This window comes from Misgurnus anguillicaudatus, chromosome 22 (assembly GCF_027580225.2).
Source record: "Misgurnus anguillicaudatus chromosome 22, ASM2758022v2, whole genome shotgun sequence".
Lineage (NCBI taxonomy): Eukaryota > Metazoa > Chordata > Actinopteri > Cypriniformes > Cobitidae > Misgurnus > Misgurnus anguillicaudatus.
In genome coordinates, this window is record NC_073358.2 from 40928402 (window position 1) to 40941236 (window position 12835).

At 37.2% G+C, this 12835-nt stretch overlaps 2 protein-coding genes and 1 long non-coding RNA gene across 7 annotated transcripts in view; 2 read left to right on the forward strand and 1 right to left on the reverse strand.

Annotated features, from left to right (window-relative positions):
• Positions 1–12835, forward strand: part of LOC129439427 (uncharacterized) — a 148020-nt gene that overhangs the window by 116298 nt on the left and 18887 nt on the right. The window lies entirely within an intron of this gene.
• Positions 5922–7552, forward strand: LOC129451729 (uncharacterized). The gene is made up of 3 exons (XR_012365353.1): positions 5922–6751; positions 6944–7131; positions 7434–7552. It is a non-coding gene; the product is annotated as an uncharacterized lncRNA (long non-coding RNA).
• Positions 7686–12436, reverse strand: LOC129413826 (uncharacterized). 2 transcript variants are annotated; one of them, XM_055167608.2, is made up of 10 exons: positions 12300–12436; positions 11974–12205; positions 11166–11378; positions 11004–11066; positions 10044–10760; positions 9749–9935; positions 9484–9605; positions 9019–9247; positions 8636–8788; positions 7686–8072 (listed from the first exon to the last, which is right to left on the reverse strand). In XM_055167608.2, exons 2-10 carry the CDS (start codon positions 12178–12180, stop codon positions 7807–7809), a joined length of 2157 nt encoding a protein of 718 aa, XP_055023583.1. In that variant the 5' UTR covers positions 12181–12205; positions 12300–12436; the 3' UTR covers positions 7686–7806. The 2 variants fall into 2 exon arrangements, with proteins under 2 accessions (XP_055023583.1, XP_055023582.1); XM_055167607.2 differs by having other exon boundaries at positions 11974–12436.

Below are 12835 nucleotides of genomic sequence, written 5' to 3' on the forward strand. Positions count from 1 at the left end.
GCGGGAAATGAAGACGGAGGGTTTCAGCCACTGGGGCGATATTCACATTACTTTCAGCGTATTGCTCGAAAGGACAAAAATATTCGTGTGAAATGCACACTATGCCCACACGACAAGTGCCTTTCAACTGCTGACAACGCGATGAGCAACCTGTCTGAGCATTTGTAAGCCCAGCATGGCAATACAACACTTGTGGCGAAAGATCCTGCTTAACTTACCGGTCAGGGATCGAGAGGTCCGAACCCGAAAACGGAATTAGGTAATGAACCTCAATCGAGTCAGAGTATAATTCTTTTAAAGAAAATTATTTGAACGTAACCCGAACAGCAATGTCGCGTGCGCTCAATTTATAGAAAAAAGCCAGGAGTCAGGACCGCTGTTTTCTACATAATCTTACTTCCAAATCTAATCCTATAAAATTTTCGGTGTTTGATGTATCGCTGTTACCGCCCTGCCAGACTGTCTTAAATAGAGAAATAAGTTAATTCCTTGATTTGCGTTGTTGATTCATTTATAAATAATTCCCCCAAGGGTTTAGTTTATGCGCAAAAAGCATTAAAATGAATAGAACGTGATGATTACGTCTTTCTTTGGTGAAAAAATAATAAAATAAATAAGCCTATATGAAATGTGTTTCCCTTAAATAATTAGCAAATTAACAAAACGAATTCAAAAGTAGCCTATAGCCTATATGAGTTTATTTTTTGTGTGACCTGCTCCCAAACCGTTGCAGCACAAAACACTTTTTACCTATTTAAACAAGCACAATGTTTTGTTATTATTGCGAGTGTAACTTTACATAAATAAATTTACACATTACAGTTTTGAATGTTGTTTTACTTTTATTTGTATGACCATAATTTAAGGTAATTTAAGGTAATGCAAAATGCAAGCTCCTCACGCGTTTGCCATCACCCGCGTGGGTTTACACAGGGCAGCGTGAAAGAGACATTAAACTTTAAACATTTAACATTCTACTTGAGTTTTTTTGGACATCCCTTTGGAATCACTGCAATCATATCATCAATTTATAAGGTAATAATAAATATAAGCGCAGCGCTTATGAGTGTTCAAACACTGCTGACCGCTCAGCTGTCAATCAGCCGACCCTCACAAAGTTTCACATTAAATGATAATATATTTGAACAAGCATGGTCCTGTGCTTATTTCTGTCAATGTTCTGCATGAAGATCTTTAAAGGTTTCTACTTACATCACGATTTGCGGTGCGGCCGGTCGCAGTCTTTATGTAAAACGGGTATATGAAATAAATTGATGCTGATGTCGGATAATGGGTCAACTGTTATTTTAATCGCGCGGATGCGGGTTATCAAACAGGACTGTGCATGACTCGTATAAGGAAAATGGGATGACAACATGAAAATTATAAAATAGCCTACATGTTTATATTCTGTATGAAACCACCATGGGCGCTAAACTTGCGGTGTTAAAGGGACAGTTCACCCAAAAATAAAAAATTCTGTCATCATTAACTCTCCCTCATTTTGTTACAAACCTGTATAAATGTCTTTGTTCTGGTGAACATGAATGAAAATATTTTGAGGAATGTTTGTAACCAAACCAAGCATGAGCCCCATTCACTTCTATAGGAAAAAATAATACTATGGAAGTGAATAGGGCTCATGAATGGTTTGGTTACAAACATTCCTCAAAATATTTTCATTCATGTTCACCAGAACAAAGACATTTATACAGGTTTGTAACAACATGAGAGTTACAAACCTGATTTTCAAATAAATTATACAGAATTTTAATTTTTGGGCGAACTATAAATCCGATGGGGTCAAAAATTAGGGTGCACCTAACTTTTGTGCTGGTGCACCTAAGAAAAATGTTAGGCGCACCCGTGCAACCAGTGCAAAAAGTTAGTCTAGAGCCCTGGCCGGTCATTTAAAGTAGTCACTCATCATCAGCCGACCCCGCCTAAACATGTCCATGTATCTATGTGGTAAATTAAGAAAAAAGAAAAAAAAAGGAAAGTAAAGTAATAAGTAGTGAAGTTACTTTTCAAATGCAGTAACTAGTAAAGTAATCTCATTACAATTTTAAGAAGTAACTAGTAACTAGTAACTAATTACATTTTTTGAGTAACTACCCCAACACTGCATGTAAGTGACAGCTGTTGTTTAGTTGAATAAATCATTTCTGTTTTGTGTTTTTGTTACAGATGAGTTTCAGCTTGTTGTCCCTGAAACAGCTCAGAGAACTATTGTTGAAATAGGGGATAATTTCACTATACCATGTCACCTGTCACCTGAAATCAGTGCTGTTGACATGGAGATCAGATGGTTTAATGAGACAGACTGTGTGTGCATCTATAAGAACAGACAGATGATTGAAGGGAGAGGCTATGAGGGCAGAGTGAATCTGATCACTGAGAAGCTGGAGAGAGGAGATGTTTCCCTATCACTGAAAAACTTCAGAGAGTCAGATCTAAGAGATTATGTGCACTGTAAAAAATGTCTGTAAATTGAACAGTAAAATACCGTATAAATGATACAGTATAAAACCGTATTTCACAAAACATGTGATAACCGTAGGATTCACTGTGAAAAACTTTAATTAGTTTTACAGACTAAGACCTTACATTTAACAGTAAAAAACATATAAAAATATGGTTTATTTCAGTAAAATTAACAAGATACTAGCAATATCAGCGTAATAGATATGGCATTATGCGTTATTGATGTAACATTAAAACTTTTAGAGAATATATTTGTTACCAATATACTGAGCCATCAGTTTATATTTTACTAAATCCTTGTTGATAGAGTTTAAAAATTAGAATAATATCAGTCTGCACTATAGTGGTCATCATGCAGGCATTTGTCATCAAGTTCCTAATTTTATCACACTAAAATTACTTTTAAACATAAAATTACAATTATTTTCTAAACATGGACGATAAGTTTATAACTGCTGTCAAAACAAGATACAAGTGCTCAACTATTCCAGCATCCACACACGTGATTTAGTAGACAAATCTTCTTTCTGACGTGATGTAATCACAAGTCAAATGGATATTTTCCACCAAATTTATCCCATTAAATCTCCAGTTTGTGGTTGTTTAAGATTCATTTGAAGTCACCATTATTGTGATTAGTGTTTCCTTTAGTTAGGCATTTGTCCTTGTGACCTGCATTGACCTAACTCTCCTCTTTTAGCAATTGCAACAGTGCTTTATAAAGACCACTTGTTTATTGTTAGAGGGAGTAGGAAAAACTATCATGTGATCTATTGATTGCTTGTATGTCATGCATATAATTTTACATGCATAAAATTTCATAAATATTTTATGAACATAAAATGATAAAATAACATTAAAGATATAAAGCACAAAAAAGTGATGGTCTATGCAAATGACACTGTTTAGAACAAGACTGCTGAAATGCTTTAGTTAGTTTCTTTTTTTTTAGTTTCTTTAGACCAGTGGTTTTCAAACTGGGGGCCGGGGCCCCTAGGGGGGCCGCGAGATAGTGCCAGGGGGGCCCCAGTTTTATGACATTTTATGAAATACATTAATTTATCATGAATTCTGTGTAGTTAAACCTAAAAAAATAAGGCTACTAACAAAAAGCACTACTTTTTTGTATAATTTAATGTTTTTTTTAAATTAAAATGTTGAGTTTTAGAACAGTTTTTTTCACAAATTTTCTTTGGGGGGCCGCGAAGGAATCCACCGTACACAAGAGGGGCCGCACTCTGAAAAAGTTTGGGAACCACTGCTTTAGACATCAACACTTTGGATACAAATCTCAACGATGGTGACAGTAAATGGTAAGAAAGTTGCACAATTTTGTCATGTCACAATGCATGATGGGAGTTATGAATGAGTTTTCTACAATCCTGGTACCCAGCATGCATTGCAGCATGAAGCTTTGTTGTTGAATGTCACCATAGTTGCGTTTCATAGGCGGATTAAAGTGTCTGTAAAGACTACGGAGAATGTACTGTAAATCTACAGTATTTTAAAGGAATTAAAGGAAATGTCTGTAAACATAATGGAAATAGTACTGGTAATCTATTTTACTGATTTTTTTACAGTGTAGCATTTAAATAAGACAGTTCTGAGCTGTAAAATAGATGGTACTGAACCGTCATTTGTACAACATAAACCTTTACAATAAATAGTTTTGAGCTGTAAAAAATGGTAATGAACCATAAATATTATAATGTTAACCCTTGAATTTGACAGATATAAACTGTTTTAGCAACATAAACATGTTAAATAGACAGTTATAAACTGTAAAAAAAAAACATTTAAAATTTGTAAAATATACAGTACAATGGGTGCAATCCCGTAAAACCAATAACATTGCTACCGTATTTTTGACGGTAAAGATCTGGCAACCACAGCTGCCGGTTTTCTACCGTAAAATGCACGGTTTATTTTTAACAGTGTGTGTCAGGTCACCAGTGGTGTCAAAACAGAGGAGATAACAGTAAGAGTAAAACGTGGAGCACTTGATTTTTACAGAGCATCATTACAAATAGGTGATTACAAACCCTTTTAAGTAAATTATCTGGGTACCATTCTGAAGAATGATAAAGTTACTGTTACATATTTAAAATTAGATTGTGAGACTAAATGTAGATTTTCTGTTAAATGAAATCACTTCTCACTCTTGCTGTTTTCTGATGTTTCAAACACTGTTTTCTGTTCAGCCTTAGTCGTAGCGACCAGGGCTCTGGCGGATTGTTCTGTATGTTTAATGACAGAGGTAAGGAAAGAATTACTAAGCCATTATCACCTATAAGGGCCATTCTACCGAATTGGTGCAAATTGACACTTCAAAACTTCTTGAAAAAAGTGTGTTTTTTCCTGCAAGCTTTGTAGTCATAAACATAGTAGAACATCTAAGGAACACTAATCTACTGATTGGACACTTTAGTTTCCAAGCATGTTTTATACAGTTTCGAAATGTTTTCTCTCTCCCAAAATCTGTCACTACCGAAACACAACAACATTTGATATAAAAATTAAGTTTTTAATAGCCTATTCTGATTTTCTTTACATTAACCTTTTAAAGATATTTTTTACATTTTTTTAAAGAGAGTGTCATGGTTATATTGATTAGAAATATTATTTTAACAAAACTATAAGAGTGGTTCATCAAATTAAATGCATTTTGAAAGCAAAATTTCTCTGTAATTGCCATACATGCACTGATACAGTTTTCAAATTCAAGGATTCATTAGTTTAAATTTTTATCTAACTAAATAAAATTATGTCATCTTTTCTGATAACAAAACCTATTTTATTTTTCCAGAACATTATTTGTTTCGGTCGTGACATCAAATGTTCGGTAGTGACGACCATATTGGATTGTCCATATTTTGTGTAAAAAAAAAGTTATTAAAAAGTAAATGGTTGGCAGTATGCAGTCAAAACATACAGCACAAAGAATATCTAACGCAACACCACATAAAAGCACTTTGCACTGAAATTACGCTGAAGAGATGGCGGATAGTTCAGACCTTGAAGGGATGCAAGATGCTGTGTTGATTTTCACATCTCTTGAGAAAAAGATGACAATGTATGTCCATATAAAACTTCAGGCCCACAGTATAAACTACAGAATATGGTGTGTGTGCACCCATGTCCATCTGTAATGTTGGTGTACACATGTGTGCCTGTTTTTCCTTTACACATTCTAACTTCTCTAAACCTCCTTAACCGATTCTCTTGTTGCTGAGTTTACTTCAAACTCAAAAAAGTCAAACTTAATTTTTTATTTGATTTGAGGTAGGTTGAATAAATTTTCATATAAAAGAACTAGTGATAGACCGATATATCGGCCGATTTTTGCGAGTTTTATGTGTATTGGCATTGGCCGATTTGTGGCTGCTGTGTTCACAGAGTTTTTCCGGCATTATTTACAGACAGAAATATAGTTTTTTAAAGGAACACGCCCACATTTTGGGAAATTAGCTTATTCACCGTATCCCCCAGAGTTAGACAAGTTCATAAATACCTCTCTCATCTCCGTGCGTGCTGTAACTCTGTCTGACGCAGCCCCCGCTAGCTTAGCTTAGCACAAAGACTGGAAATGCATGGCTCCAGCTAGCAAACTGCTCCCAAAAAGTGACAAAATAACGCGGACATTTTCCTATTTATGTGTTGTAATTTGTATAGTCACATCGTGTACAAATAACAAGCTCGTATGAGACACGGACATCTTTTAGTCGTATATTGCTGGGAACTATATATTCTCAGGCGCAGCGCTGCTGCTGGGGCGGAGTGATTTGCTCGCAGCACCTGAGTGAGACCCGTTGTTAGTTCCGTCAACAATTCTAACGTGACTGGATATCATGGCGGATTATGAGGAATTGTCAGAGTATTTTTACTTGGTATCACACCAAGATCCAGAACCGTATCGTTTTGAGCCGGAATACACTGACGAGGAGTTACAAACTTTGGAAGCTGATAGACAAGTTGTCGAACAGACTGAGGTCGAGGGGAGAATCAGAACGAACACGAACTGGTGGTGTAAATGTGGAACATGCCAACCTATGATGACAGAAGCCGAGTGCCTTTGTTGTTGTGAATGGGACCAGGTATTGCCATCGATGGCGAGGCTTGATGAAGATGAAAATATTTGCGTCACTACCACGCAGGATTTCTCTGCCCTAATACACCCGGCAGTTGTCGATTTTTTTTCCCGTTGTGACAAGATAAACTGGAAGAAACGCCCCATGCCGAGTGAACCTAATGGGCAGCTGACCAACAAGTGAGTGATTTTGTAATAATCATGATGCATAGTTCAATGCAATTTTAGTATAGCCATGCAATAAAGTTTGTCTATACGTAAAAACGAAATATGCACACATTCCAAGTGACATGACAGCCTTGAAATAGCCTTTCATGATCACCTGTTTACGTGTAATCCATCTATTCATACAAAGTTTTTTTGTGATCTTAGTCAATACAGGTTGGTGTCCTACCGCATAGTTTTGGAGTGGGCCCTGAAGGGAGAAACTTTGGGTAGAAGCAATCGTAAACCATTGCCATCATGTGTGGTTGGTGTCATTCGAAGAAAATATCCCTCAGAGACTGGTGTCTATGTTGGATTTCAAGAGGCGGAGGAGGCAATTGAAATGTTGTAACCAAGTATGTGCCCACACTTTATCATTCACAATTCATAAAGTGGTGATATTCAAATCTATAACAAGAATAAGTTATGTATTTTATTTTGCTGCTATTACTATCTATGTTGCATAGACTATATATTTATAAATGTAGATATGTGACAACATAACCTAGTAGTAATTACGTAACATAGTTATATGATCTTATTGTCCCTGACTAGATTAGTCTCTCTACATTTTGCATATTCTACTCAGCGTGTTTGATACTTTTGACATTTGTCTATGAAACTACACCGCCTTACAGTTTTTTCTCTGCCCACACAGGTTCCATCCTTTGACCTCTTACAAGACACCAGAGCTGTATTTTATCTTGAAAATGTGTATCTTGATTTGTTTTATTTACTGTAATATTTTATACTTCAAATACATTATTGCAACATCTACACTTATGTCTTTTCATTTTTATTGATAACATATGGTGTGTAGTCTTATGAGAGACTAAGAGAAAAAAAGAAATCACAAACTGAGAAATATTGTTATTTATTTTACAATAGCTGTACAACAATAACAAAACTATATACAACAATAATATAAAAAAGGCTGTTTGGGTAGCAGTGGTGACAAAATGAATAAATGGTCTATGGAATGCTAGGGGGGGGGGGGTAACCATTTATTTATTTATAACCCTAGCATACTATTATGAGTCTGGACCTGTGAACCTTGATGTGTGTCGGGCAATGGCATCCTCCTTCATGGGTTTCGAAACTCTGGCGATGTTAGCAGCCAAACGGGGAACTTTGAAATGGGATGAGGGGTCTTGGTATTTTACAGATGGATCCAGCCTTCTCTGAATGACAGCATCCATCATGTCGTTCCTGAAAGTCTGAGTTGTTTCCTGGTAGACAGGTCTGGCAATCCATTGTTTGGATTGTTTTTGGAAAACCACATTGTGTCTTAGGAGGCCTGAAATGAAAACCAACATGACTAAGGAGTTTGGTCTGTTACGATTCTTATAGGGATAGTTCAAACAAAAATGAAAATAAATTTACTCACTCTCATGTTGTTACAAACTTGTATAAATTTACTTGTTATGATGAACACTAACAAAGATACCTTGAAAAACGCTTGTAACCAAACCGTTCGTGGACCCCATTCATTTCCATAGTAAGATAAAAGAATACTATGGAAGTAAATGTGGTCCACAAATGGTTTGGTTACAAAATTTCTGAAAACATCTTTTTGTGTTCATCAAAGCAGGTAAATTTATACAGGTTTGTAACAACAGAAGTGTGAATGAATGACAGATTTTTTTTTCATTTAGTTTGGGGAACTATTCCTTTATCTGAAGGCTATATTATTTCATGCCAGTTATACCAGCAAAAGTTTTATGTTGTAAGAGATAAATATAGTAATTTATATATTTAGGTGATAAATTACACACAGATCATTACTGACATGTGTATGGCTGAAAACATAGAAGTATCAGGAGGATATTGTGTTCAATACAATATATATTTACTACTTACCAGATGCTGTTTTTGCTATTTCTCTTTGTGTGTTGTGGTTTTCATTATGGTCCATGACTGCCAACATTGTTCGTGCTTGCATTGACGCAAATTCGAAGTGCAATCTTTTGGGACAGTATTTCAGTAGGACGTTATGGTACACCTCAAGTTGTCCTGGTGAAACATAAATAAAGACAGTTAAAATTACAAAACTGTATAGACTATATAAACAATAATTTGAACACAGATTTCAACTTGTATGCATGATCTGATGAAGTTCACCATTGTCTATTGTGCAATGTTACCACCTAATACATTGTAAACAAGTTTCACAGAAATAGTTACAACAGAAACTAAAATGTATGTAGCCAAATCACTAGCTGTGAAGTCTTTGATAAACATACCCGTGTGTTTGAACAGTGCCATTTGTTCCAGGTCTTTCAAAAGTCGTGCATTCATGCACACTTCATAAAGGGCCTTGTAGGCCGGGGAGTCTTCTGCCAACCACTTCTTTTTCCTTTGCACATCCGCTGGCAGCTCAGTGTGATAGCATTTATAAATCATGCCATCTTCTTCCCAGCGATGGACCCCACAGATATGATGGAGAATTGACCTCCATCGTCTCAGCAATTCCTAACAGTAACAGAGCACAGGCAGAAATCTTTTCAGCATTTATATAACAAAAAAGGATGAAAAATTCATTTGAACAAAAATAAACACTAATAAATAAAATAGATGTCATAAGGTGATGTGTGCGAGCCAGCAGCGACCATTGTGCATTATACCTGCTTACAATATGCACATGAGAAATAAATTAGACTTTGCAATGTGTGTGTGTGTGTGTGTGTGTATAGTGTACGGTTGTGTACCTTTGTATCTCCTTTTGATGAACTACAGCTCCACCACATGTGATTGCTCACACTCTTTATCCAAGGAGCAAGGTCCATGCAGTTCTTGCGATTGGATGCCAAAACCAGTTTTTTTTTTATTGCTGAAAATAAATTAGAAAGAGCATTATAACAACAGTGCACTTTAGAAATTGCTTATTCGGTAATTGGGATACAGAGAGGAACCCCCAGACAGCATAGCTAAAGTGTCAGGAGTTGTGCATAACAGTTTACACACTAGACTAACCTTTTGCGGTATGCCATGGATCAAACTGGTGTTCTATATTTGGAAAATCCTCCCTCATTATTTTCCTGATAGAGGGATGTCTGTCAGTTGTGACAACCTTTACATGGATCCCTTCATCTAGTAGCTTTTCCAGACCTTTCTTGAAACCCATTGGTTCCATGGCAACAGAACTTTTGGCCTGGGTCACCTAGAGGGAACAAGTAAGGGTTACTGACTACTGATGATTACATTTCTGATAAGACTTTTTAGAACAATAGTCCAAAAAATTTACTATTTTATTATTTCTAATTTTTACCTGAATCAACTCAAATGTGACAATCTGATTGGTGAAGTCATCCATGAAGGAATACGTTGTGTATTTGCAGGAATGGCCTGGGCTGTCACTTCTTCCATCTCCGCAGACCTGCACTCCCTCGCCATCTAGAGTCTGGCAGATGAGTCTTGCTTTTATAGTGTCCTCCTGCTTCTTGTATTCTTCTGCGATAACTGGAATCAGGTAGCTAGACTGTATCCTGTAGTAGGTGGTTTTCTGGGGTAGCTGAAGGTTCAAAACCCCTGCCCATTCAGCAATGTCTGTGTAAGTAGCACCAGTGAAGAGTGTTGCTGCTGCTGATAGCAGGTTGTTCTCCGCCATTCCACGGACAGTTGGGCAAGATTCCCAATCTCCAGTGTGTCCATTATCACATTTCCATATGATTCTGATCATGCTGCCAGAAGTTTTCACAATTTGGTTGACATCACACATTGCAGCTCCACAAAAAGTGCATTTTTGGAACAGTTCCATGAGTTTGGACTCATTAACCAGCCACTTCCTCTCTGTCCATCCTCTATATTGTCCAGGAATACTTGCTGTGCTTCCTGTGGTAGAGGTGGAGGGGCTTGTGTCAGGGACAAAACTGGAGTCAGCAGGGTCAGCAGCAGGTTCTGAGGCAGGTTCTGATGCCATGCTGATGTCCAAGGCTGATGTTGCTGAACTGATATCCATTTCACAAGTATCAATTTGTGGTGTTTCCTGTTGATGACAAACCAACATGTAAAAATTTTGTTTCTCGCGCCACCTTTACATGCATACATGTTTTTGCGGAACTTGTTGGTCATTATTTGAAAATTGATTTTCAATATTCAATAGTTTGAATGTTCTATTTTGCATTTCATGGTGATCAAGATAAGTGTCAGCTGAATGATCAAAATGTATGTAAATGTTTTGATAACATTTTTTATCTATCATGGATAAATAACCTGACTTGCTACTTACATGAAAGATTATACTTTTTTTTGGCCTGCAGGTAGCCATCATCTTAGACGATGTAGCAGTGTCCTATAAAGGAAATATAGATTTTATTTAGTTATAAGACTTCTTGCATTTATCACACAGAACGCATAAATTCATCGAATGATAAAATATGAATTATCCTACCAATTGATGTGTCCAGCTGGGTGCCAAGGCAATCATTGGCTTTGTCCCTGTAGCTGTCTGAGCAGGACTTGTGAGCTTCAAAGTTAGTGGAGATTTGAACTCTGCAGTGGGTGCAGTACAGGTTTTTCGGGGGGTTGAGTGTGGTACACCTGCAAACAGGCTGGAAGCATCCTCAACTTCTGGCAGATCCAGCTGCAGGTCACTCGGCTCATCCTGATGAATAAATATAATAGAAAACGAATAAAGGGTTATTATTATTACATTAATCAATATATTTGAAATGCAAATTAATACAGCTGAAACAAATATATTCAACAGCATATAATACAGTAAAATAAATAATTGCATTACAATAGGCTAAAATACTAGTAGTGTACTTGATGTTATTTTTTTTTCTTGCTTCATACTTCTAAAGCGCTTTGAGAAATAACATTGAAAGGTGCTAAGTTACATAAAATAAAAAATATTATTATTATAGAATAAGGTAATAGCACAAAGCAAATTGTTTTTGCACAATGAACCCACAGACAGTAGGCAACTATTGTACAAACAGGGTCACAAATCTTCCCCCTCTAATTCAACAGCCAGGTGAAGGCTACAGTAATGAGTTACCTCAAAAACCGTTCGTTTGTTACTCGGGCGATATAGCGCGTTCTTGACAACATAATAATTACTAAAATTACATAGGGCCCGGGAAGTGCAATAGTAGTGACCACCCTGTTCATGTAATAGTGTCACTAACGTTATATTACGTCTAGCTAATGGCACTCTACAGTAAACTAGTCATCGAACATAACGGGACACTTACCGTAGCCGCAGGTGATCCACTTTGTCCTGTCTGTACGATCGATGGGATGGCCGTATCCTTCAGCACACGTTTCATTGTCCGTGTAGCAAATTCCATTTTATGAAAATAGTCATCCTCTCTGAAATGCTCTGAGCAAACACGATAGCCCTTGATGGTGGCTACAGGTGTGTGTGGGTCTATATCCAGAGCAAGCAGCCATTGTTTCATCAGGTCAGCGTTTTTAGTTGGAATTCTGTGAAACATCATGGTATTACCTGGTCTCCCCTGTTTATTGTTGCAGCTCTTTACAATACAGTAAACACCCATGATTGTAATAAATTTACTACCTAGCAATCGCTAACTCCGTTACTCCAACTCTGAGAGAACTCTCTGCTCCTCACCACGGGGCTTCTCACTCAGGTGCCGCGAGCAAACCACTCCGCCCCAGCAGCAGCGCCGCGCCCGAGAATACACAGCTCCCAGCAACACACGACCAAAAGATGTCCGTGTCCCACACGAGCTTGTTATTTGTACACGATGTGACTATACAAATTACAACACATAAATAGGAAAATATCCGCGTTATTTTGTCGCTTGTTGGGAGCGGTTTGCTGGCTGGAGCCATGCATTTCCGGTCTCTGTGCTAAGCTGGGCTGGCGGGGGCTGCGTCAGACAGATTTGCAGCACGCACGGAGATGAGAGGGGTATGTATGGACTTATCTAACTCTGGGGGATACGGTGAATAAGCTAATTTCCCAAAATGTGGGCGTGTTCCTTTAAGTTCAATAAATGTTACTTTTTTAAATTGAGACTTATAAAAATGTCACGATGATGCCAAATGTTACAAGTAAACTAAGTGAGCAAAAGAAGTATCGGCTCAAGA